The 26,499-nt window shown below is 48.4% G+C and overlaps 1 protein-coding gene across 2 annotated transcripts in view; it reads right to left on the reverse strand.

Annotated features, from left to right (window-relative positions):
- Positions 1 to 14,704: 14,704 nt before the first annotated feature.
- Positions 14,705 to 26,499, reverse strand: part of LOC142256081 (NXPE family member 1-like) — a 533,261-nt gene continuing 521,466 nt past the window's right edge. For both annotated transcript variants that reach the window (XM_075327595.1, XM_075327594.1), the window contains exon 6: positions 14,705 to 15,429. In XM_075327595.1, coding sequence (XP_075183710.1) covers positions 14,906 to 15,429 — 524 coding nt within the window. In that variant the 3' untranslated portion in view covers positions 14,705 to 14,905. The remainder of the gene's footprint in view (positions 15,430 to 26,499) is intronic.

Consider the following 26,499-nt stretch of genomic DNA (forward strand, 5'->3'; position numbering starts at 1 on the left):
ACCTGTGAACTCCTTGGTGGGCATGGCCAACTGCCTGGCTCCACCCCCCTGGTGTGAACATCAAACCCTGAGGGAGGTGACTAGGGTTTATGTGTTTGGCTGATGTTACCTTATTAGGAGACAGGTGTTGTGCAAGGGCCTACCTGTGACTACCTGGCTAGTCCAAGGCGTCACATGCACACCCATACTGAAACTGCAGTTATTGGGTGCACACCCACGCCGACACTGCAGTCAAACTGCGAGTGCACCCACTCTGACACTGCAGTCACATTGTGCGTGCACCCACACTGACACTGCAGTCACATTGTGCGTGCACCCACACTGACACTGCAGTCACATTGCGTGCGCACACACACTGACACTTTGAGTGCTGCTCTGCTCTTGCAGTGTCAGGACTCGTGCAGAGATGCTAAGTGATTTTTTACAGCACTGACTCTCACCAAAGGACGTTTGTCAGTTAAGGCTGGTTTCACACTACGTTTATTTAACATCCGTCCTTAACGTTATTTTAGCGGAAATACGGATCCTGCTTTTACAGCAAATAACGTATGCAAACGCATGTGTTATTTTGCAGGATCCTGTCACTGGATGTTTAGGGGCGGGCATTGGAGTCATGTGATCGGGAGTGAGGGGAACTAGACTGGGAGCCGGCTTCTGACAGCTGCAGACGCTGGTAACCAAGGTAAACATCGGCCTTGGATACCTGATATTTATCTTGGTTACGAGTGTCTGCAGCTGCTAGGAGCAGGGCTGCCTGCACACGTTACCAACGTAAACATCGGGTAACTAAGAGAAGTGGTTACCCGATATTTACCTTGGTTACGAGTGTCCGCAGCTCTCAGGTGGGAGAGAGAGGAAGGGGAGGAAGGGGGAAAGACAGAGATAGAGATAGAGAGGGTGAGGGAGGGAGGAGGAGAGAGAGACAGATCACGCGAGACTGGTTCTGGGCATGCTCAGTAGAGCAAGCAGGATCCTGTCTATCAGCACGCCAGCGTTCACCTGCGTTTGCGTGCTGTTTAGTCAGGATCCAGCAATTTGCAGTATTTGGACGCAGCTCAAAAACGCTACAAGTAGCGTTTTTGAAACATGTTAAAAAACTGCAAGTCGCTGGATCCTCACTATAACGCACGCAAACGCAGGTGAACGCATGTTAACGCGAGTCCATTGCAAATGCATTGAAATGAAAACGCATTTGCACTGGATCCGCTTTTCCGCTAAAATAACGTTAAGGACGGATGTTAAATAAACGTAGTGTGAAACCAGCCTAAGACGAGGGCTGTCTTTAATATGCAAATAGAAGAGTGCAACGCTGCACCAAGACATCGGCTACACCAGGGGGGACAGAACCGTCTGCATATATAAAATAAAATATTAAGTAAAAACTATATACTGTATGCCAGAGCGACGTCCCCTATATAAATGTTTATGCAGATTATTTGGCATTTTGGGAGTAAAAGATTTCTTTAAATGTCATCGTTCTTAGCAACACATTGTTCTGCATCTCCCAAGACTTCCCTCTCGTCTGGTCTTTTGCAGCACATACCGAAACGGTGCCCGTATAGGGAATCTGTCACCAGGTTTTGCTTCCACATCTGAGAGCAGCATAATGTAGAGACAGAGCCCCTGATTCCAGTGATGTGTCACTTACTGAGCTGTTTACTGTCATTTTCTCTGCTGCAGATCTAGCAGTTATAAAGAGCTCATGAATATGCTGCACTACCTGCAGCCTGATAAGCTACTTCTGATTAAACTGTGATTTTATCAAAACTACACAACCAGCCCAGTAAGTGACACATCGCTGGAATGAGGATCTCTGCCCCTACATTGGCTGCTCTCAGGTTAAGTGTCAAAAACCTGGTGACAGATTGTCTTTAAGACAAACTGTGTCAATATAATGCTCCTCGCTAAAGAGTAACCACCATAAGTATGCCCTAGTCTGTGCCCAAGAATAAATAAATGCCCATCACTGAGCTCCCTGTACAAAAAATGACCCCACACTGTCTCACTTATAATATACGGCCTCCACATTATTCTCTCCTAGAACATATTCCCACTACACTGTCTGTAGTGAAATATGACAGTCACCATGCCCCCTCACATAAAAACACCCCACTGTCCTCCCCACTATGAATTATACCCTCCACACCTTCCTCACTAATGAACTATGTCCTCCACTGTCTCCAACTCTCCATGCAGCCCCCACTTCACTGCCTCCCTCATGCTGTCCCCACTCTATAATGAGCCTTATGCTTCGCATTCTGCATACCGAGCACTCCCAGGCTCCTAACTGATTGCTCCCCATGCTGCCCTTTCTCCATATCAACCCCCTCCATACCAAGCCTCCCCATGCTAACCCTTCTCCAAATTAAGCCCCCTCCATACCGAGCCCCCCATTCTGCCCCTTCTCCATATCAAGCCCCTCCAAACTGAGCCCCCTCATGCTGCCCCTTCTCCATATCAAGCCCTTCCAAACCCAGCCCCCCAATGCTGCCCCTTCTCCATATTAAGCCCCCTCCAAACCATGCCCCCCATGCTGCCCATTCTCCATATCAAGCCCCCTCCATAAAGAGCCCCCCAGGCTGCACCTTCCCCATATCAAACCCCCTCCATACCAAGCCCCCCCTTGCTGCCCCTTCTCCATATCAAACCCACTCCATAATGAGCCCCCCCATGCTGCCCCTTCTCCATATCAAGCCCCCTCAATACCAAGCCCCCCATGCTGCCCCTTCTCCATATCAAGCCCCCTCCTTACCGAGCCCCCCCCATGCTGCCCCTTCTCCATATCAAGCCCCCTCCATACCAAGCCCCCCATGCTGCCCTTTCTCCATATCAAGCCCCCTCCATACCGAGCCCCCCCATGCTGCCCCTTCTCCATTTCAAGCCCCTCCAAACCAAGCCCACCCATGCTGCCCCTTTTCCGTATCAAGCCCCTCCAAACCAAGCTCCCCCATGCTGCCCCTTCTTCGTATCAAGCCCCTCCATACTGAGCCCCCCATGCTACCCCTTCTCCCTATCAAGCCTCCTCCATACTGAGCCCCCCAATCATGCTACATGCTACCCCTTCTCCATAACAAGCCCCCTCCATACTGAGCCCCTCATGCTACCCCTTCTCCATTTCAAGCCCCCTCCAAACCAATCCCCCCCATGCTGCCCCTTCTCCATATCAAGCCTCCTCCATACTGAGCCCCCCCATGCTACCCCTTCTCCATATCAAGTCCCCTCCATACCGAGCCCTCCCATGCTGCCCCTTCTCCATATCAAGCCCCCTCCATACCGAGTCAACCCATGCTGCCCCTTCTCCATATCAAGCCCCCTCCAAACCATGCCCCCCATGCTGCCCATTCTACATATCAAGTCCCCTCCATAATGAGCCTCCCCATGCTGCCCCTTCTCCATATCAAGCCCCCTCCATACCAAGCCACCCCATGCTGCCCTTTCTCCATATCAAGCCCCCTCCATACTGAGCCCCCCCATGCTGCCACTTCTCCATATCAAGCCCCCTCCATACCAAGCCACCCCATGCTGCCCTTTCTCCATATCAAGCCCCCTCCATACTGAGCCCCCCCATGCTACCCCTTCTCCATATCAAGCCCCCTCGATACCGACCCCCCATGCTGCTCCTTCTCCATATCAAGCCCTTCCAAACCAAGCCCCCCCCATGCTGCCCCTTCTTCGTATCAAGCCCCTCCATACTGAGCCCCCCCATGCTACCCATTCTCCATATCAAGCCCCCTCCATACTGAGGCCCCCAACCATGCTACATGCTACCCCTTCTCCGTAACAAGCCCCCTCCATACCAAGCCCCCCATGCTGCCCCTTCTCCATATCAAGCTCCCTCCATACCGAGCCCCCCCATGCTGCCAATTCTCCATATAAAGACCCCTCCATACCAAGCCAACCCATGCTGCCCTTTCTCCATATCAAGCCCCCTCCATACTGAGCCCCCCCATGCTACCCCTTCTCCATATCAAGCCCCCTCCAAACCAATCCCCCCCATGCTGCCCCTTCTCCATATCAAGCCTCTTCCATACTGAGCCCCCCATGCTACCCCTTCTCCATATCAAGCCTCCTCCATACCGAGCCCTCCCATGCTGCCTCTTCTCCATATCAAGCCCCCTCCATACCGAGTCAACCCATGCTGCCCCTTCTCCATATCAAGCCCCCTCCATAATGAGCCCCCCATGCTGCCCCTTCTCCATATCAAGCCCCTTCCATACCAAGCCACCCAATGCTGCCCTTTCTCCATATCAAGCCCCCTCCATACTGAGCCCCCCCATGCTACCCCTTCTACATATCAAGCCCCCTCGATACCGACCCCCCATGCTGCTCCTTCTCCATATCAAGCCCCTCCAAACCAAGCCCCCCAATGCTGCCCCTTCTTCGTATCAAGCCCCCTCCATACTGAGGCCCCCAACCATGCTACATGCTACCCCTTCTCCGTAACAAGCCCCCCCATACCAAGCCCCCCATGCTGCCCCTTCTCCATATCAAGCCCCCTCCATACCGAGCCCCCCCATGCTGCCCTTTCTCCATATCAAGCCCCCTCCATACTGAGCCCCCCCATGCTGCTCCTTCTCCATATCAAGCCCCTCCAAACCAAGCCCCCCCCATGCTGCCCCTTCTTCGTATCAAGCCCCTCCATACTGAGCCCCCTATGCTACCCATTCTCCATTTCAAGCCCCCTCCATACTGAGGCCCCCAACTATGCTACATGCTACCCCTTCTCCTTAACAAGCCCCCACCATACCGAGCCCCCCATGCTGCCCCTTCTCCATATGAAGCCCCTCCAAACCCAGCCCCCCATGCTACCCCTTCTCCATATCAAGCCCCCTCCATACCGAGCCCCCCCATGCTGCCCCTTCTCCATATCAAGCCCCCTCCATAGCAAGCCCCCCCATGCTGCCCTTTCTCCATATCAAGCCCCCTCCATACTGAGCCCCTCCATGCTACCCCTTCTCCATATCAAGCCCCCTCCATACCGAGCCCCCCCATGCTGCCACTTCTCCATATCAAGCCCCCTCCATACCGAGCCCCCCCATGCTGCCACTTCTCCATATCAAGCCCCCTCCATACCAAGCCACCCCATGCTGCCCTTTCTCCATATCAAGCCCCCTCCATACTGAGCCCCCCCATGCTACCCCTTCTCCATATCAAGCCCCCTCGATACCAACCCCCCATGCTGCTCCTTCTCCATATCAAGCCCTTCCAAACCAAGCCCCCCCCATGCTGCCCCTTCTTCGTATCAAGCCCCTCCATACTGAGCCCCCCCATGCTACCCCTTCTCCATATCAAGCCCCCTCCATACCGAGCCCCCCCATGCTGCCCCTTCTTCGTATCAAGCCCCTCCATACTGAGCCCCCCATGCTACCTCTTCTCCATATCAAGCCCCCTCCATACCGAGCCCCCCCATGCTGCCCCTTCTCCATATCAAGCCCCTCCAAACCAAGCCCCAACATGCTGCCCCTCTTCCGTATCAAGCCCTTCCATATCGAGCCCCCCCATGCTGCCCCTTCATCGTATCAAGCCCCTCCATACTGAGCCCCCAACCATGCTACATGCTACTCCTTCTCCATAACAAGCCCTTCCATATCGAGCCCCCCCATGCTGCCACTTCCCCATACCAAGCCCCTCCAAACCATGCCCCCTCATGCTGCCCCTTCTCCATATCAAGCCCCTCCAAACCAAGCCCCCCATGCTGCCCCTTTGCCATATCAAGCCCGCTCCATACTTATCCCGCCCATGCTACCCCTTCTCCGTATCAAGCCCCCTCCATACCGAGCCCCCCCATGCTACCCCTTCTCCATATCAAGCCCCCTGCATACCGAGCCCCCCCATGCTGCCCCCCCCCTAAGTTGCTTGTTTCCCGCGGTCTTTGGCTGTAAAGAGCTTACCTACTCTAGGCTGCATCTCCAGTCCTCTGCGGCGGCTGCATCTCTCATTCTGGGTGGCGGTGGCGGGACTTTACATCCTCCTCTGTGTGGCTGCTTCTCCCATTTTCGGCGGTGGCGGGAACTCCCATCCTCTGCGGCGGCTCCATCACTTCCTGTCCTCCTCTGAGCGGCATTGCCTCAAGCTGCTGTGACCTCTGCACAGTGAGCGCACGGCAGCACGTTGGGGCGGGGAGCTGATTGCAGCTCTTCTGACCCCGGAAGTGCCAGCACGCTCATAGCTTCATTTATATTCGCGAGTCTTATAGACGCGAATATAAATGACAGGGGCACCCCCCTCCCTCCTCCAAAAAGATGTCGGATTTAAAAAAAAAATACATATATATATATATATTTTTTTTTTAAATTTTGGTGTTGGCGCCACCTCCTGGAAGGCGCCGCCCCGGGCACAAGCCCTTCAGTGCCTAGTGGCAAATAAGGGATAATAAAGGGAAATGAGTAAAAATGGCACCTAAATTTGTCACACAATTTCTGTAGAATCTGAAAATACGTCATACATGGTTGTATTGAACTGCTTAACCCCACAGTGAGACTTGGGAGGAAAAGAGCGTGATTTGATCCTTGAAGAGTAATTTTTCTTAGAATATCTTGCAGACTTCATATTCATGTAACCCCATTTTGGAAATTACTCCCCTCTGGGAATTTATCTACAGAGTAGTGACTATTTTGACTCCATGAGTGTTTTCCAACAAATCTGCCATTGTAGTGCTCCTACATTGTAGTACACAGCTTGTGCTTCTGGAGTTACACACCCTGTAAATTCAGTAGACTTTCCTCGCTAGTATAGACAAACATGTAAACGCTAAATGTGGTTTAGGCACATTTTAAGGCTCAGAAGGGAGGGGGGGCATTTGGATTTGGGGGTGCAAATTTGCTGAATTTCTTTTTAGGGGGAGCAGTAGCATTTTCACAAAGCCTTTGTGCTAGCAGTAACATGCAAGTCCCTTAGGCTAGTTTCACACTTGCGTTGGACGGCTTCCGTAGCATTGCGTTGTGTGACGGATGCAACGGATGCGTTGCATATAGTGGCACAACGCAATGCTTTGGATCGAACAAAATAACGGAAAGCGTTAATTATTTATTTATTTTTTCTTCTTTACAGTACCGGCAGCCGACTATTGTGAACGATCAGCTGATCGCTCTTAATAGCCGGCGGCCGAGCGCTCTCACATGCTGGCGGCCCAGCGCTAAGCTGAGCGCTATAACATGCCGGCGGCCGGGCGATCAGCTGAGTGCCCTGACATGCCGGCGGCCGAGCGCTCAGCTGAGTGCCCTGACATGCCGGCGGCCGAGCGCTCAGCTGAGTGCCCTGACATGCTGGCGGCCGAGCGCTCAGTTGAAAGCCCTGACATGCCGGCGGCAGAGCGCTCAGCTGAGTGCCCTGACATGCCGGTGGCAGAGCGCTCAGCTGAGAGCCCTGACATGCCGGCGTCCGAGCGCTCAGCTGAGTGCCCTGACATGCCGGCGGCCGAGCGCTCAGCTGAGTGCCCTGACATGCCGGCGGCCGAGCGCTCAGCTGAGAGCCCTGACATGCCAGCGACCGAGCGCTCAGCTGAGTGCCCTGACATGACGGCGGCCAAGCGCTCAGCTGAGTGCCCTGACATGACGGCGGCCGAGCGCTCAGCTGAACGTTCGGCCACCGAGAAATAAAATAAAGTTTGTGATTTAAAAAAAAAAAAAAAAAAGAGAGCATGCGCAGTGAAAAATAAAGGTTTCCGCTGCTCAAAAAAACATTACATGCAGCGTTCCATCTGCCCGGCGCAGCGTCAAAATAACGACGCTGCGTCGTCCAGCGGATGCAACGCTGACACTTGCATTACAGTGCGTCGTCCATACAAATCTATGGAGAATAGCGCAGTGCGTTAACGGACTGCGCTATTCTCCATAGTGACGGCTGCGCTGAACACAAGTGTGAAAGTAGCCTTAATTGAGAACATTTTACAAAATATTTTGGACCACATTTATTGTGTGCTCTAAGATGAGCACTTACATCACAGTTTTCATCTAAATTTCTAAATGAAATGTTTCAGATGAAAACCCCAAAGGATCCATTCACTATAATGAGGCAGCAGAGTTACTCAATCTGCCCTGTGCTCAGCGCTTTCTGTCTTTTTAGAGGTTCACAAAACTGTGGTTGACAGCAATTTTATGTACTCTTAAAAAGGACATGGCAAATTATAGACCAGGGGGAGTCCAAAGTGACTCCATCTGCTTCATTATTGGGAATCTTGTATTGGGTGCTCCATCTGAATCACATGTTTCAGAGATTGTAAACCCCAGTGCATGCGCTCAGCGAAGAGCGTGCTGATAAATGTTAGCCGAGCCTTAAGGGGGCTTTACACGCTGTGACATTGCTAATGCAGAGTCGTTGGGGTCACGGAATTTGTGACGCACATCCGGCCGCATTAGCGATGTTGCTGCGTGTGACACTGATGAGCGATTTTGCATCGTTGCAAAAACGTGAAAAATCGCTCATCGGTGACATGGGGGTCCATTCTCGATTATCGTTACTGCAGCAGTAACGATGTAGTTCGTCGCTCCTGCGGCAGCACACATCGCTATTTGTGACGCCGCAGGAACGAGGAACCTCTCCTTACCTGCCTCCCGGCCGCTATGAGGAAGGAAGGAGGTGGGCGGGATGTTCCGGCCACTCATCTCCGCCCCTCCGCTTCTATTGGGCGGCCGCTCAGTGACGTCGCTGTGACGCCGCACGGACCGCCCCCTTAGAAAGGAGGCAGTTCGCCGGTCACAGCGACGTCGCCGGGCAGGTAAGTATGTGTGACAGGTCTGGGCGATGTTGTGCGGCACGGGCAGCGATTTGCCCGTGTTGCGCAACAGATGGGGGCGGGTACCCACACTAGCGATATCGGGACCGATATCGCAGTGTGTAAAGTAGCCTTTACTGCGATCATTGTGAGGCAGAATGATCAAATCAACAGCAGGTCAAGAATTGCTTTTGTTTATTTTGTACACCATTCACCATGCGGTACAAGTGATATTTTATTTTTTGTGTCGATGCAATTACAATGATACCAGATTTATATATTTTTTATATTTGGCTAACATCACATTTTCAAAATAAAGTTTTTGCACCACCATATTTTGCCCGTTATAATTTGGTATGTTTCTGCTGACAGACTCATGTGAGGGCTTGTTTTTTATTGGATGAGTTTCCAAATTTATTGGTATAATTTCAGGCACATACCATTTTTGCAAGGCAGAATTAAAAGGGGTTATCCGGCTTAATTTGGTTTTATTTATTATTTCCCTATTGGGCTACATTGGGGCAGGTTAGTAGATAGTGACCACTTACCTGCCCTGCTGTCAGCCCCTCTCCCCCGGCTCAGAGTGGCCATGTGACCGCTCCTGCCGCGATTTTGCTGCTTCCGGTCATTTCATGTCAACATGGGCAGGACATGCAAATCTGGAAACAGCATGTTGCTGCCCTCCTGGGTGGCTACAGTGCGTGGAGTCCCTGCCCCCCTTCCCTGCACCCTCCCACACATTCCCCCGCACCCTGTACTCTCCCCGCAACCTCCCCCGGCATTGCTGTGGGGTCCGTGACCTGGGGGAGGGGCCTGGCGGCGGCTGCCGTGGTGTCAGCGCCAGCATCGGGCCCCCTGCTCAGGATCGCACATTCAAATGTACCGGCATCACAGATCACAGATGCAGATATATTTGAAAGCGTTGATGAGAGGGAGCGCTGCGCTGCTTCTCATCACTGCCTGTGCAGTCTGTGTCTGACAGTTCAGGACAGCGGTGACGTCACTACTGTGCTGATATGGCCAGAGCACAGACAGCGTGCGAACGTGCAGGAGCAGCAGGGACCGAGGACGGGTGAGTATCTATTCCCTACAAGTGTTCCCTATGGGGGTAAGGGGGGTCGGTACAGAGCGCCGTGTGTGTGTGTGTGTGTGTGTGTGTGTGTGGTGCAGAACCCTATGTCTGTGTGCAGTGCAGAGCCCTATGTGTGTGTGCGGTGTAACGCCCTATGTGTGTGTGTGTGGTTTGCAGAGCCATATGTGTGTGTGCGGTGCAAAGCCCTATGTGTGTGTGCGGTGCAGAGCCCTATGTGTGTGTGTGGTGCAGATCCCTAGGTGTGTGTGTGGTTTGCAGAGCCATATGTGTGTGTGCGGTGCAGAGCCCTATGTGTGTGTGGGGTGTGCAGAGCCCTATGTGTGTGTGGTGCAGAGCCATATGTGTGTGTGGTGCAGAGCTATATGTATGTGTGGTGCAGAGCCCGATGTGGTGTGGGGTGCAGAGCCCGATATGGTGTGGGGTGCAGAGCCCGATGTGGGGCTGTTATTTGCTATGCTGTAGTAATAACAGGTCAGGTGCTGGGGCAGAATACTGACAGGGAATGTGTGTGCAGGGGGTGGGCAGAGGGCTGGGCTGGCAGGGGGAGGGGCTGGACACTGAGGTGAGGCTGAACACAGAACCCTATGTGTGTGTGCGGTGCAGAGCCCTATGTGTGTGTGCGGTGCAGAGCCCTATGTGTGTGTGCGGTGTAGAGCCCTATGTGTGTGTGTGGTGCAGAGCCCTAGGTGTGTGTGTGGTTTGCAGAGCCATATGTGTGTGTGCGGTGCAGAGCCCTATGTGTGTGTGTGGTGTGCAGAGCCCTATGTGTGTATGGTGCAGAGCCATATGTGTGTGTGGTGCAGAGCCCGATGTGGGGCTGTTTTTTGCATTGCTGTAGTAATAACAGGTCAGGTGCTGGGGCAGAATACTGACAGGGAATGTGTGTGCAGGGGGAGGGTAGAGGGCTGGGATGGCAGGGGGAGGGGCTGTACACTGAGGTGAAGCTGGACACTGAAGCTGGTCGGTGCCAGCTCTGACTGGGAGGTGTGGCACAGGAAGTGGTCAGTTTGCTTTAGCTGAATGTAAACAAAGAGCTGCAGAGAATAAAGGAATAATTCAAGAGGAACAAAAGTTAGAAAACAAAAAATAACAATGTAGGGGTGTTTTATATGAAAATACAGCACAGATTAGCTTAACAAAAATTTTTGAGTTTATGTTGGGCAACTGCTTTAGCAAAAGCCAGCAGTTCAGGAATTGTTTTTGACATTTACTGTTTGGTAAGGGTATGTTCACACATCAGGTTTTTGCTGTGCGGCACAATCCGGCGCTTTTCTGAAAAACCGGATACGGCAACAGCTGTCGCCGCATCCAGTTTTTCCCTCATAGACTTGCATTAGCGCCGGATTGTGCCGCATGGTCTTGCGTTGCGTCCGTTTTTTGCCGTATGCGGCATATTTAGCTGGTGCAGTGGCCGGATAAAACGTTGCATGCTGCGTTTTTTGCTGCAGCGAAAAAAACGCATTGTGCTGGATCTGGCGCAATGCGGCGCCACTTACAATGCAAGCCTATGGACGCCGGATGCGGCGTCCTGCAGCAAAAAACGCATCCGGCCCCGGATGCGTTTTTTTGAACTGCGCATGCTCAGTATCAAACCGGATCCGGCAAAAAATGGACGGGCTGCATGGAAAAACTTATGCAACGCATCCGTTTTTTTTGCCGCATCCGATGTATAGGTTTTTGAGCCGGATTCGGCCAGACATAAAAAAACTGATGTGTGAACTTAGCCTAAAAGTGATGACTGCTTTATTCTTTGTGTCCATCTGATTACAGTGTTACCATATTTATATATATTTTTTTTATTTATCTTTTGCCACTCTACACAATAAATACAATTTTATCGAAAAAATAATTGTTTTATATTTTTTATTTCTCTGCTGATGGAGCTATACGGTTGTTTCTTTTTGTGGTACAAGATGATGTTTTCAGCTATACCATTTTTAATACATGTGACTTTTTTTTATCTCGCTATATTCCACCTTCTTTTCAAAGGTATGATGAAAAAAAAGAGTTTTTTGCCACTTTTTAATTTTTTCATGGTATTTGCTGTAATGGAGAAACACACTTATCCCACATACGGGTGCAAATCATAGCTTTCATATATCAATATAATGCTCCTTTTGTTCCTGCTGAGGTACAAAATAACTCAGCTGAATGGGAGCTTCCAAGCAGGAACTCCCACATAATATGTTTTGCAGAAGGTAACGAAGCTAATGAAAAGCACCCCTATAGAGCAGTGATTACTCAACCATGGTGGTTGGAATACCCAAGAAAAACGTGCCCCGATGCGCATGTTTCAATGTCTTCTTTGGGAGGCCGTGGAGTGTTGCCACATTTATATAGATATATATTTTTTTTTTTTATTTATCTTTTGCCACTCTACACAATAAATACAATTTTATCGAAAAAATAATTGTTTTAGATCGCTATCTTCTGAGAGTTATAGCTTTTTTATTTCTCTGCTGATGGAGATGTATGGTTGCTTCATTTGGTGGTACAAGATGATGTTTTCAGCTATACCATTTTTAATACATGTGACTTTTTTATCTTGCTATATTCCACCTTCTTTTCAGAGGTATGATGAAAAAAATAGTTTTTTTCCACTTTTTAATTTTTTGTGGGTATTTGCTGAAGGAATTAAATAGTTTGACAGTTTTATAGATCGCGTTGTTACAGTTGTGGCAATACCAAATATGTGTACTTTTTTATTTTTTTTTTTATTTATTTTTGTTTTTACACAAATATACATATTTATTGGTAAAATATTTTTTTTCTTTTTTGGTTCTTCATTTTGTGATTATTTATAAATATGTTTACATTTTTTAAACTTTGTTTTACTTGTTTACATTGTCCCTCTATGAGACTTTTATTACTCTGATAACTAATATAATGATATTATGCATTACCATGCACATGCACAACAATGCATTACACCTGCCAGTGTTATACTGCCAAAATACATTTTAGACCATGCTCCTGGCATGGTCTAACAGGCCAATTTAGCTGGCAGACCCGGAGGTTATTATTTGATCTCTCGTTGCTATCGTTACCATTGGCAGCTTGCAATTACGTCATTTGGGGTGCCGATCTGATGGGAGACGTAGCCCCCTCCCTCTCCTAGCCTTCTAAATGCTACATTTGCTATTAATTGTGGCATTAAGGGGGTTTAACATCCAGGAGTTGTGTGGACACTGGCCTTGGCATTGATATCACTTAAGTCGAACAGCAATCGTGGAGGCACAGCTCCTGTGCCCACACAATCACCATGATGTTGCAGTGCATCCATTTATGTGAATTGTATCACACAGAGTTTTTCCACAAAGTTTAACAATTGTCATGGCGGTGTTGGTCTCCGTTCACATTGCAGATTGTGACACTCTGCTCGATGGTTTATTTGGGCATTGACCTGCTGTGTGCTGATTAATAGGCAGGCTATCAAAAGTTAATCTCTGCTAGTCTGCTTGTGATTCTCATTTGATCACATGTAGTGGGGAAACCCTCCTATTTATGATGTGTGAGCTTTGGTGTCCCAGACTTTCTGGTGAAAGTGTTGCTTTTTACTTGGAGCGGTTGTGGAGTTTACCTCTGTTGTCTTGTTGCTTCCTTCCTGCTCTTGTTTTCCACCTAGTCTCTTATTGCCTTATATCTCTGTGTGTGTGTGACGCCCTGGCCTATCAGGTCGTCACAGGATATTGTGCAATCTGCCCTTCTGCACGGTATCCAATCCTTCTTGGTTACGGGTCCATGGCCTTTGGTGTTGCTAAGAACAAGCTAATTAAAATCCTAGGAACACTCTGCACCACACCCACGAGACACACCAATGGGTAGCCTGAAGGTAATAGGGCTGCCACTTGGGGGGTTGGTTAGGGAGGGTCAGGAGTGTCAGGAGCAGTCAGTTGTGTGGTGACTCTCATGAGGAGAGGTCACAAGTCAGTTGGAGGAGGTCAGGAGCTGGAATCCTTGTAAACACTAGTTGGCAGACGTTGGTCTGGGCCTGGCAGGAGCTGGAACCCCGGTCGCAGGGGATCACGTCAAGGGGCACGGAACTGCATAGGAGGGCAGCCGGCGGCCTTGTGCCATCTCCGGGCAGGGGCCAGGGCACGACGGGGTACGTGGACCCTAGGCCGGGAAGTAGCTTCAGGCATCCTGGTAATTTACCCGACGAGGACGAAGTCTTCAAGATTCGTTGTCCACCCACTCCAAAATCGGGGTACTAGCGCAACGAGGGGGATAGGACTTTCCCAATACACAGTCCAGAAAATCCCAAGCGTTAACCCTGAGAGCAAGCTCACTCTGTTAGCCATACGGGTGAGCGGGACCCAACTAGTTCTATACTACAGGAGCCAACCAGTAGAGAAAGTGCCAAGGAAAAGGTCACAGGCTAACAAGCAACACCATCGGGCACGGGATCCTAGCGTTCTCCCTCCCTGCCACAGCGGTGCTAAGAATTCCGGTTTACAAGTTGTCGGTGTCAGCGTTATTGGACTGAGTGAGTACGCAGTGACCCTTTCCTCCCCAACAGCATCCCCATTTCACCATCACCAAGCCTTGGGGCATTCCCCTTACCCATGGAGGAGTTAAACACCTGGTGACATCTCATCGCCACCGGGCGCTCCCAACAGCAACGGTGGTACTCCACCTTACCACACACCATGGGTGGTGTCACGAACTCTAAACACAAAACCCCCTGTAAATGCCCCCCTTTTATTTCGAGTGGCCTCAAGACCCCTCCCGGGTCCGGAGACCCCCTCGAGCCACCGTGGATCCGAATCCGAGCAGTCTTGGCTGCTGACACTGGGGCGGTACATGTGCGTGCTGTGTGACAGAGTTTGTGATCATGACTTGACATGTGATCAAAGGAGCCTCACAAGTAGATTAGCAGAGATTAATTTTTGCTAGCCTGCCTATTAATCAGCACATACAGTATGTCAATGCCGGCTTCTGCCTGTGTTGATCCGAAATACCAGAAAAACCATTGTGTGGAGTGACAGAATCTGGAACGTGAACTGAGATTGCCGCCGCCATGGCAGTTACCGGAGTTTGTGCAAAGCTCTGTGTAACAGTATACTCAAGATATGACGCACATCATATGTCGGGAAGACTTAACAGATATATGTCATTAACATTCTAACCTCATTCTCAATAACTTCTTCAGGAGGATGAATTATATTTGTATCAAAAGCAGTGGTCATATCCCAGCCATTAACAAAGCCAACATTGAGGTCCTTGAACACTATTTCGATGATAAAGTAATGTATAGAAGCGTGAAAATCACTTCCTCTTTCCATGTTGCTTGTATTCTCAGTCTTAATTATCACTTTAGTTTCTGGGCTCCTAATAAATAAGCGCTCTATTGCACGGCGTATATTATAGAGTCTCCTGATGAAATAATGAATGGGATAAGCTCTAAAATGCATCCCAATATGTATTACAATTACAGTTCGCTGGTCTCCTCCGATTAAATCAATTTCACGGGCAATGGTGCGCTCCTCTTTAAAGGATTGATATGAGCCAGTAATAAATGGGAAGGTGTGCCTTTTCCAAGATATTTTCACATTCTTCTTCACATCCAAGATCAAAAGCTGACGTGCCCAGTTGTCATCATAGAGACTGAATGGTGTCAAGGCTAAAAGAGAAATATGACAAGTAAATATAAGTAATTTTGCTAGTCTTAGAAATATAATTATACAAATGCATATAAATATATATATATAAGCTGTTCCCAGCCAGCTATCGCTCGGCACACCCATTCCTATGTCATTAACGCTGCTTGTGATTAGTTAAGCTAAAGGTAATAATGACAACTAGTGATGAGCGAGTATGCTTGTTACTACTCGGTACTCGCACGAGTATCACTGTACTCGGGCTACTCGGCGGGTACCGAGTAATTTCGCGATACTCGTGCTGTACTCGTGGTCTTCATCCCTGCATGTTGGCGCTCTTTTGAGAGCCAGCCCTCATGCAGGGATTGGCTGGCAGACCACTGCAATGCCACAGCCCTGTTAGTTGTGGAATTGCAGTGATTGGCCGGCCTGCACAGCGTGACCGAGCCTTTATACCGGCGGGCGCGCTGTGCTCTGCACACAGCCATCTCATATTCCCTGCTTTCCCCGCCCACAGGCGCCTATGATTGGTTGCAGTGAGACACGCCCCCACACTGAGTGACAGGTGTCTCACTGCACCCAATCACAGCAGCCGGTGGGCGTGTCTATACTGTGCAGTAAAATAAATAAATAATTAAAAAAAACGGCGTGCGGTCCCCCCCAATTTTAATACCAGCCAGATAAAGCCATACAGCTGCAGGCTGGTATTCTCAGGATGGGGAGCCCCACGTTATGGGGAGCCCCCCAGCCTAACAATATCAGTCAGCAGCCGCCCAGAATTGCCGCATACATTATATGCGACAGTTCTGGGACAGTACCCGGCTCTTCCCGATTTACCCTGGTGCGTTGGTAAATCGGGGTAATAAGGAGTTAATGGCAGCCTATAGCTGCCACTAAATCCTAGATTAATCATGTCAGGCGTCTCCCCGAGATACCTTCCATGATTAATCTGTAAATTACAGTTAAAAAACACACACACCCGAAAAATCCTTTAGAAATAAAAAACAATAACAAAGTCCCTCATCACCAATTTATTAACCCCGACAAACCCTCCATGTCCGGCGTAATCCACGGACCTCCAGCGTCGCGTCCAGCTCTGCTGCATGCAGAATACACCGCCGCTCCGGTCAGCTTCACACAGCAACTGAGGTGAGTAGCGCGATCAGCTGCTGTCAGTCAGGTAACTCACGGCCACCGCTGGATCCAGCGGTGGCCGCGATTAACCTCAGTGACAGCTCAGCTGATCGCGATACTCACCTCAGTTGCTGCGTGGAGCTGACCGGAGCGGCGGTGAGTAGTGCGATCAGCTGAGCTGTCACTGAGGTTACCCGCGGCCACCGCTGCATCCACCGCTGGATCCAGGTAACCTCAGTGACAGCTCAGCTGATCGCGCAGCTGTCTTCAGTTGCTGTGTGAAGCTGACAGGAGCGGCGGTTTCTTCTGCAGCTCCTGTCCCCTTCATGCAGCACAGCTGGATGCGACGCTGGAGGACTGTGGAGTACGCCGGACATGGAGGGTTTGTCGGGGTTAATAAATTGATGATGAGGGACTTTGTTAGTGTTTTTTATTTCTAATAAAGGATTTTTCGTGTGTGTGTGTTTTTTAACTGTAATTTACAGATTAATCATGGAAGGAATCTCGGGGAGACGCCTGACATGATTAATCTAGGATTTAGTGGCAGCTATGGGCTGCCAATAACTCATTACCCCGATTTGCCAATGCACTAGGGTAAATCGGGAAGAGCCGAGTACAGTCCCTGAACTGTCGCATATAATGTATGCGGCAATTCTGGGTGGCTGCTGACTGATATTGTTAGGCTGGGGGGCTCCCCATAACGTGGAGCTCCCCATCCTGAGAATACCAGCCTTCAGCCGTATGGCTTTATCTGGCTGGTATTAAAATTGGGGGGACCGCACGCCGTTTTTTTAATTATTTAATTATTTATTTCACTGCACAGTATAGACACGCCCATCGGCTGCTGTGTTTGGGTGCAGTGAGACACCTGTCACTCAGCGTGGGGGCGTGTCTCACTGCAACCAATCATAGGCGCCGAAAAGCAGGAAAGCAGGGAATACGAGATTGTTTAATGAGCGGCCGGCTTTTTCAAAAGCGGAAAAGCCGCCGGAGTTTAGTGAACAGCTGTGCAGCGCCGCGGCAGTGATCGGGGAACGGTAAGTAAGAGAGAGGGGGGAGAATGACCGACAGACTGTGAGAGGGGGACAGACTAGACAGAGAGAGACAGACAGAGCGAGACCGACCGACGGGAGATAGAATGAAAAAAAAAATGACCGACATCGCTAGTAAAAAGCACAAAAAAGTGCGTTTTGTACATCGGAGTGCAACACAATATTTTACGTAAAATCTTTCATGTATTAATCTCAAAAAGTAAGATACACCAGCTCTATCTCACTATTGGGTATGTGCCTTTAACATTTCTGCCATGAAAATTCATTTTGGTGTCATTTTGGAAGGTTTTCTGGTGAGTCCGTAAAAATGGCGTAAAACTCGGACAAAATTGTTCACAGCTGTGACTTTTGAGTGATAAATGTGTAAGACCTGTTAACATTTATATGTATATATATATATATATAGGTTAAAAGACTGTTTGGTGGACTTCCTTGTGTTATGCTGCCACCTGCTGCTCAAGTGACTAGATTGAGTCTGGAACAGGAGGAGGAGGAGTCTACATGTGGCTGTGTTTTTTTGCTGAGAGGAGTGTGCTGGAGTGGGCTGTAAGATAGAAGGCCTCAGTCTGCCCTGTTTTTCCGAGGTCCAAGTACCTCAGAGTGTTGCGTGGTGTCTCCCCCAAGACACAGATCCAAAGAGGCTGGATGTGGAGCGAGGGGCCAGACAGCACGTGCAAATTACAAAATTACAGATCCAAAGAGGCTGGATGTGGAGCGAGGAGCCAGGCAGCACGTGCAAGTTACAGACCCGGGACAAAGACTGAACTTTAGAGGTGTCTGCCAGCGGAATACGGGCCCCAACGGTGACGAGGTACCCCACGCTGAAACCTGCAGTTAAGTGTGCACACTACCTTTAGTTAGGGACAGATAGGAAAAGACTGCACTGTGTTATACGAGTAAGATAACAAGGACTCTGCGTTTTTTTGTTTAATAAGGATTTCTGTGTTTTGCTTTTGGGAGTACAATCTGAGGCTTCCTATCCTTGACAAGTTATTCAAAGTGGTTGTATGTATATTGCATTATATCTACTGCTGTGCACATTCCCGCTTTTCTTCCCCCTCCTTTCCCGCACTATTCCTCCACCTGTGTTGTGCAATACATTATTAAATTTGCATTGATTAACCCCCGTGATTCCGTGCAGTCCTTGCGTATCCCGTTACCTGTAGTATTACAAATGCTTCAAGGGGTCTTCCCCATGCTGTTCCCATGTCATTTGAGCACTCTTCTGAGACTTTTGTGACATTTTTAGGGTTTCTACATGCTGCCGGGGGTCATTTCAGAAAAATACTCGGGTCTCCCATAGGATAATATTGGGCTCGGTGCTCGGGCCGAGTACACGAGTATCTTGGGATGCTCGGCCCGAGCCTCGAGCACCCGAGCTTTTTAGTACTCGCTCATCACTAATGACAACATTCAGTAGCATTGAAGTGGTTGAATTACATGTAAAGGAAGTTAATAATTGCCGACTGGCAGCGAAAACGTGACGTGAAAAATGCTGGGCGTTGCACACACACGTCAAGCTGAGCTGCTTTAGCAAATGATAGACAAAGGCTACGTAATGCTAAATTGCAACTCCCAGCATTTTTCACGTCACATTTTCATTGCCAGTCGACAATTATCAACTTCCTTTACACGTAATTCAACCACTTCAACGCTACTGAATGTTGTAATTATTAACTTTAGTTTAATTAATTACCAGCAGCGTTAATTACATAGGAATGGGCATGCCAAGCGTTAGCTGGCTGGGAACATCTAATATATATACAGTACTGACCAAAAGTTTGGACACACCTTCTCATCTCCAGAACAACTGTTAAGAGGAGACTTTGTGCAGCAGGCCTTCATGGTAAAATAGCTGCTAGGAAACCACTGCTAAGGACAGGAGACAAGCAGAAGAGACTTGTTTGGGCTAAAGAACACAAGCAATGGATATTAGACCAGTGGAAATCTGTGCTTTGGTCTGATGAGTCCAAATTTAAGATCTTTGGATCCAACCACCGTGTCTTTGTAGAAAAGGTGAACGGCTGGACTCTACATGGCTGGTTCCCACCATGAAGCATAGAGGAGGAGGTGTGATGGTGTGGGGGTGCTTTGCTGGTGACACTGTTGGGGATTTATTCAAAATTGAAGGCATACAGAACCAGCATGCCTACCACAGCATCTTGCAGTGGCGTGCTATTCCATCCGGTTTGCGTTTAGTTGGACCATTATTTATTTTTCAACAGGACAATGACCCCAAACACACCTCCAGGCTGTGTAAGGGCTATTTGACTAAGAAGGAGAGTGATGGGGTGCTACACCAGATGACCTGGTCTCAACAGTCGCCAGACCTGAACCCAATCGAGATGGTTTGGGGAGAGCTGGACCGCAGAGTGAAGGCAAAAGGGCCAACAAGTGCTAAGCATCTCTGGGAACTCCTTCAAGACTGTTGGAAAACCATTTCCGGTGACTACCTCTTGAAGATCATCAAGAGAATGCCAAGAGTGTGCAAAGTAGTAATGAAAGCAAAAGGTGGCTACTTTGAAGAACCTAGAATATAAGACATATTTTCAGCTGTTTCACACTTTTTTAAGTATTTCATTCCACATGTTTTAATTCATAGTTTTGATGCTTTCAATGTAAATCTACAATTTGCAGAGTCCTGAAAATAAAGAAACTGTTTGAATGAGAAGGTGTGTCCAAACTTTTGGTCTGTACTATATATATATATATATATATATATATATATATGTATATAAATATAAGACAGTGTCTTATTTTTGGAAAACACGGTATCTGTGACGACCTGGCTAGGCCAGGGCGCCACAGGAGGAGGGCAAGGTCAACATCCCAATGGGCACATTGTAGCTGACCTTTTAGAGTGCTGTCAAATATGTCCCAAAAAAGGAGGTGTGAGACAGACACCAATATAATGTACAGTGCCTACAAGTAGTATTCAGCCCCCTGCAGATTTAGCAGGTTTACACATTCGGAATTAACTTGGCATTGTGACATTTGGACTGTAGATCAGCCTGGAAGTGTGAAATGCACTGCAGCAAAAAAGAATGTTATTTCTTTTTTTATTTTTTTTTTTTAAATTGTGAAAAGTTTATTCAGAGGGTCATTTATTATTCAACCCCTCAAACCACAAGAATTCTGTTTGGTTCCCCTAAAGTATTAAGAAGTATTTCAGGCACAAAGAACAATGAGCTTCACATGTTTGGATTAATTATCTCTTTTTCCAGCCTTTTCTGACTAATTAAGACCCTCCCCAAACTTGTGAACAGCACTCATACTTGGTCAACATGGGAAAGACAAAGGAGCATTCCAAGGCCATCAGAGACAAGATCGTGGAGGGTCACAAGGCTGGCAAGGGGTACAAAACCCTTTCCAAGGAGTTGGGCCTACCTGTCTCCACTGTTGGGAGCATCATCCGGAAGTGGAAGGCTTATGGAACTACTGTTAGCCTTCCATGGCCTGGACAGCCTTTGAAAGTTTCCACCCGTGCCGAGGCCAGGCTTGTCCGAAGAGTCAAGGCTAACCCAAGGACAACAAGGAAGGAGCTCCGGGAAGATCTCATGGCAGTGGGAACATTGGTTTCAGTCAATACCATAAGTAACATACTCCACTGCAATGGTCTCCGTTCCAGACAAGCCCGTAAGGTACCTTTACTTTCAAAGCGTCATGTCAAGGCTCGTCTACAGTTTGCTCATGATCACTTGGAGGACTCTGAGACAGACTGGTTCAAGGTTCTCTGGTCTGATGAGACCAAGATCGAGATCTTTGGTGCCAACCACACACGTGACGTTTGGAGACTGGATGGCACTGCATACGACCCCAAGAATACCATCCCTACAGTCAAGCATGGTGGTGGCAGCATCATGCTGTGGGGCTGTTTCTCAGCCAAGGGGCCTGGCCATCTGGTCCGCATCCATGGGAAGATGGATAGCACGGCCTACCTAGAGATTTTGGCCAAGAACCTCCGCTCCTCCATCAAGGATCTTAAGATGGGTCGTCATTTCATCTTCCAACAAGACAACGACCCAAAGCACACAGCCAAGAAAACCAAGGCCTGGTTCAAGAGGGAAAAAATCAAGGTGTTGCAGTGGCCTAGTCAGTCTCCTGACCTTAACCCAATTGAAAACTTGTGGAAGGAGCTCAAGATTAAAGTCCACATGAGACACCCAAAGAACCTAGATAACTTGGAGAAAATCTGCATGGGGGAGTGGGCCAAGATAACTCCAGAGACCTTTGCCGGCCTGATCAGGTCTTATAAAAGACGATTATTAGCTGTAATTGCAAACAAGGGTTATTCCACAAAATATTAAACCTAGGGGTTGAATAATAATTGACCCACACTTTTATGTTGAAAATGTATTAAAATTTAACTGAGCAACATAACTTGTTGGTTTGTAAGATTTATGCATCTGTTAATAAATCCTGCTCTTGTTTGAAGTTTGCAGGCTCTAACTTATTTGCATCTTATCAAACCTGCTAAATCTGCAGGGGGTTGAAGACTACTTGTAGGCACTGTATATATATATATATATATATATATATATATATATATATTATATAAAACTCAGTGTATATATGTGTGTATATATGTGTGTGTTTGTATGTCCGCTAAAGGAATCCGCACCGTCGCATTTACAATCACGAAATTTTGCACAGACGCCCCATGTGACCCAGGGAACGTCATAGACTATATTTTGATTGGAAAATTTAACCCTGCGCTTTACAGTTATTCACCAAAATCCTGCCTCCATTAAACTGAATGTAGGTGGGAGCTACTGGCTATTAATAGCAACTGTCAGTGGTTGATATAGGAACAAAATAAGCCCTGGAAAGGAGACAGCGTGGAAAGGAGACAGCTCTGGAAAGAAGACAGCTGGGCAAAGAAGACAGCCGGGCAAAAAAGACAGCCGGGCAAAGAGACAGCCCTGGAGAGAGAGACAGCCCTGGAGAGAGAGACAGCCCTGGAGAGAGAGAGCCCTGGAGAGAGACATCCGGGCAAAAAGATAGATGGGCAAAGAGACAGCCCTGGAAAGAGACAGACGAGCAAAGAGACAGACAGACAAAGAGACAACCCTGGAAAGAGACAGACGGGCAAAGAGACAGACGGGTAAAGAGACAGAGGGGCAAAGAGACAGACCTGGAAAGAGACAGACCTGGAAAGAGACAGACCTGGAAAGAGACAGACAAAGACAGATGAGGAAAGAGAGAGAGTCATAACAAGAAGGATTTGCGGGGCACTACTTCCACTGAGGACTGTCCACTTTAAGCAAACAGCGACTAGTTGCAGAAAGCACACACGGTGCTATTAATCTCTGCTGTGACAAGAGAAAACTTCCAGGTCGGACTATACTGAATACAGCTACGGGGTGCTTGTTCCAAAAGCATCAGAGCATGAAGCATTAGGCACAGGAAGAAAAAAGGAGCAGCACTCACCGGTAATTGCTGTGAAGTATTCAGGTTTATTCCATGATCGGAGGATACATGCTTCGGCGTAACAGGGAGGGAATGAGGATGGTTAGCACAAAAAGACACGTCTTTTTGTGCTAACCATCCTCATTCCCTCCCTGTTACGCCGAAGCATGTATCCTCCGATCATGGAATAAACCTGAATACTTCACAGCAATTACCGGTGAGTGCTGCTCCTTTTTTCTTCCTGTGCCTAAAGAGAGAGAGTCAGACACACACACACAGAGACAGACACAGAGATAGAGAGACAGACAGACACAAAGATGGAGACAGATAGACTGATACAAAGACAGACAGAGAGATAGAAACAGACAGACAAGGAAAGAGACAGACAGAGAGACAGACAGACAGCGACACACAGACAGAGACTGGGAGAGAGACGGAGAGACAGTTACTATCCCGGGAAACACCCAGGTACTACAGCTAGTTATATATATATGTGTGTATATATATATGATGTAGGATGAATTCATGCAAATTCATTGCAGAAATTGCTGTGACTGTTCCATTAATCTGGGTCCTTCAGGAATCCATGCTTTTACTGCAGAAACATTTACATTCAGATGAATACAACTAGATTTCCTTCAGCATTTTATTTAGGTTTTATTTGGATAAAGCATAACAGTTACCGAACAGTCAGATTGGGTACACATTAGGATATTTCAATAGTGAGTTAACAGAGAGCCCTGACTTTAGTCAACTTCATCTGCCTTATTTAAAACTACACTAATGCGGGCGTCACACAGTACGATCTATCGTGCGATCGCACGAGCGATCGTACCCGCCCCCGTCGTTTGTGTGTCACGGGCAAATCGCTGCCCGTGTCGCACAAAGTCGTTAAACCGCCGTCACACGTACTTACCTGCTGAGAGACCTCGCTGTGGGCGGTGAACATCCTCTTCCTGAAGGGGGAGGGACGTTCGGCGTCACAGCGACGTCACACAGCCGCCGGCCAATAGAAGCGGAGGGGCGGAGATGAGCGGGACATAAACATCCCGCCCACCTCCTTCCTTCCGCATAGCCAGCGGGTGCCGCGGGATGCAGGTAAGCTGTGTTCATCGTTCCCGGGGTGTCACACGGAGCGATGTGTGCTGCCCTGGTTACGATGAACAACCGGCGCCATGAAAAATAAACGCTTTTTTAAAAATAAGCGACGTGTACACGACTCACAATTTGTGACCGATTCAGCGTCGCTCGGAGGTATCACATGAAACGACGTCGCAAACGATGCCGGATGTGTGTCACGAAAACCGTGACCCCGACGATGCATTGCACGATACCTCGTCTCGTGTGACGCCCGCATAACATGCAAAGGGGTAACAATTAGGGATGAGCGAATGTATTTGCCACTATTCGGTATCCGACGGATAATGGGGCATTCGAGGTATTCGCTATCCGACGGCTAATATGGTATTCGCTCCGATACTTTTATTTTCATTTCTGACTTCCTGGCGCCTTTTTCCAGCCAATGAACACATCTGATGTTGCTTGCCCTCACAGTAACGCCGCAGCCATCTTTGTTGTGATGTTACTGTGATTGGCTTGGCCGCACAGCGTCATAGGGGCTATATAAGGCAGCTGCTATTTTGTGCACGCATTCATTCCTGAGCTGGCGGTGTAGATACACTGTACTGTGTGCGAGAGAGCGTTTCTCCAGCCAACTAATACTAGTCCTTCTAATCGTTGAAGATAATTTGCATTAACTGCTAGCGGCTGTGTAAATCATAGAACCAGGTATAAGAACAGTGCAGTGCATTGTTTGATATAGCGTTCCTGCTGCAAAATCCAAAATAGTCCTTTTAAGGGCTGAAGATAGTGTGCATTAGGTGTTAGCAGTAGAGTTGAGCGCGGTTCGCGGTTCGAGGTTCTCCAGTTCGCGGCTCGAGTGATTTTGGGGGCTGTTCTAGATCGAACTAGAACTCGAGCTTTTTGCTAAAGCTCGATAGTTCTAGATACGTTCGAGAACGGTTCTAGAAGCAAAAAGACAAGTTAATTAGTAGCTGGCTTTCCGCTGTAATAGTGTGAGTCACTCTGTGACTCACACTATTATGAAATTTCAGTGTATAGTGTGCGGGAACAGCGCATTCAGATCACTGCTGTTTGGATAATGGCGATCGCCATTTTTTTTCTCCTTGCCTTCCTTCCCTAAGCGTCCGCGTGTAGTGGGGTGGGCCAGCATGTCAGCCAATCCCAGACACACACACAGCTAAGTGGACTTTTAGCCAGAGAAGCAACAGCATGTGTGATAGGATGTCCATGTCACATGTCCCTGCATTATAAAAACGGACATTTTCCTCCAGCACGCCATTATCTGCCTTCTGCATCTTGGTGTCAGTCTCCGCTGGCGTAGCTTCTGTCTCCGATACTGCTGTGTACGCTCTATACACAGCGCTATACAGAATAGGGATAGAAGTTTCTTTCAGCCTTTGTAAGGGCTAATACCGGCAGGGTCTGAGCCATAGGTGACAGTCAGGTCCGTGAAAACAGATTTTAACAGCTACACAAGATGACAGCGTCTGTGTAGCTAAGGTCAGGGATTTCCTCGCTGCATTTCCCCATTAGGGGGGATAGAAAGTGAGGCTTCCTTTCCTCTACCCAGACCCACAACCCTGCCACTGTACCCTCCTGCCCTTTGCACACTCAAACTCATTGTTACTAAGCCATTATACTAGCAAACACTGAGGGAACTTAGTGGCATCCTAAAAGTGGCTGTTGGACTTCCATTAGTGTCACACTGGTGCAAATCTATGTGCATCACCTCTGCATTGCACACTCAAACTCATTGTTACTAAGCCATTATACTAGCAAACACTGAGGAAACTTAGTGGCATCCTAAAAGTTGGACTTCATTATTGTCCCACTGGTGCAAAGCTATTTGCAGCACCACTGCATTGCACACTCAAACTCATTGTTACTAAGCCATTATACTAGCAAACACTGAGGAAACTTAGTGGCATCCTAAAAGTGGCTGTTGGACTTCATTATTGTCCCACTGGTGCAAAGCTATTTGCAGCACCACTGCATTGCACACTCAAACTCATTGTTACTAAGCCATTATACTAGCAAACTATGCTGCCAGTTTAAGGGCAGTAGTTGTATTGTCAGGGATAATTATTGTTGTTTATTCTGCTGTTAATAAAGCTAGACCACCGCTGAAATCTACACCACCTCTCAATTTTTACTACCACATTTTAAGTGCACAATCTTGTCGCAATCAAAATGAGTGGCAAAATGACAGATGCTGGTGGAAAGGGGAAGAGGCGTGTTGGAAAAGGAAAAAAAGGGTTTGTCCGTGGGGAAGGTGGCAAAGCTCCATTAACATCTGCTGAAGATAGACCATCTTACAGCAAAAGTAAGATGTCTACTACTTACCGTGGACAATCCGATGTGCTCCCTTTTTTACGGACACGAACAACTGGAACAAAGGTAAATGATGGCCAAAAA

This window comes from Anomaloglossus baeobatrachus, chromosome 11 (genome assembly GCF_048569485.1).
Source record: "Anomaloglossus baeobatrachus isolate aAnoBae1 chromosome 11, aAnoBae1.hap1, whole genome shotgun sequence".
NCBI classification, from domain to species: Eukaryota; Metazoa; Chordata; class Amphibia; order Anura; family Aromobatidae; genus Anomaloglossus; species Anomaloglossus baeobatrachus.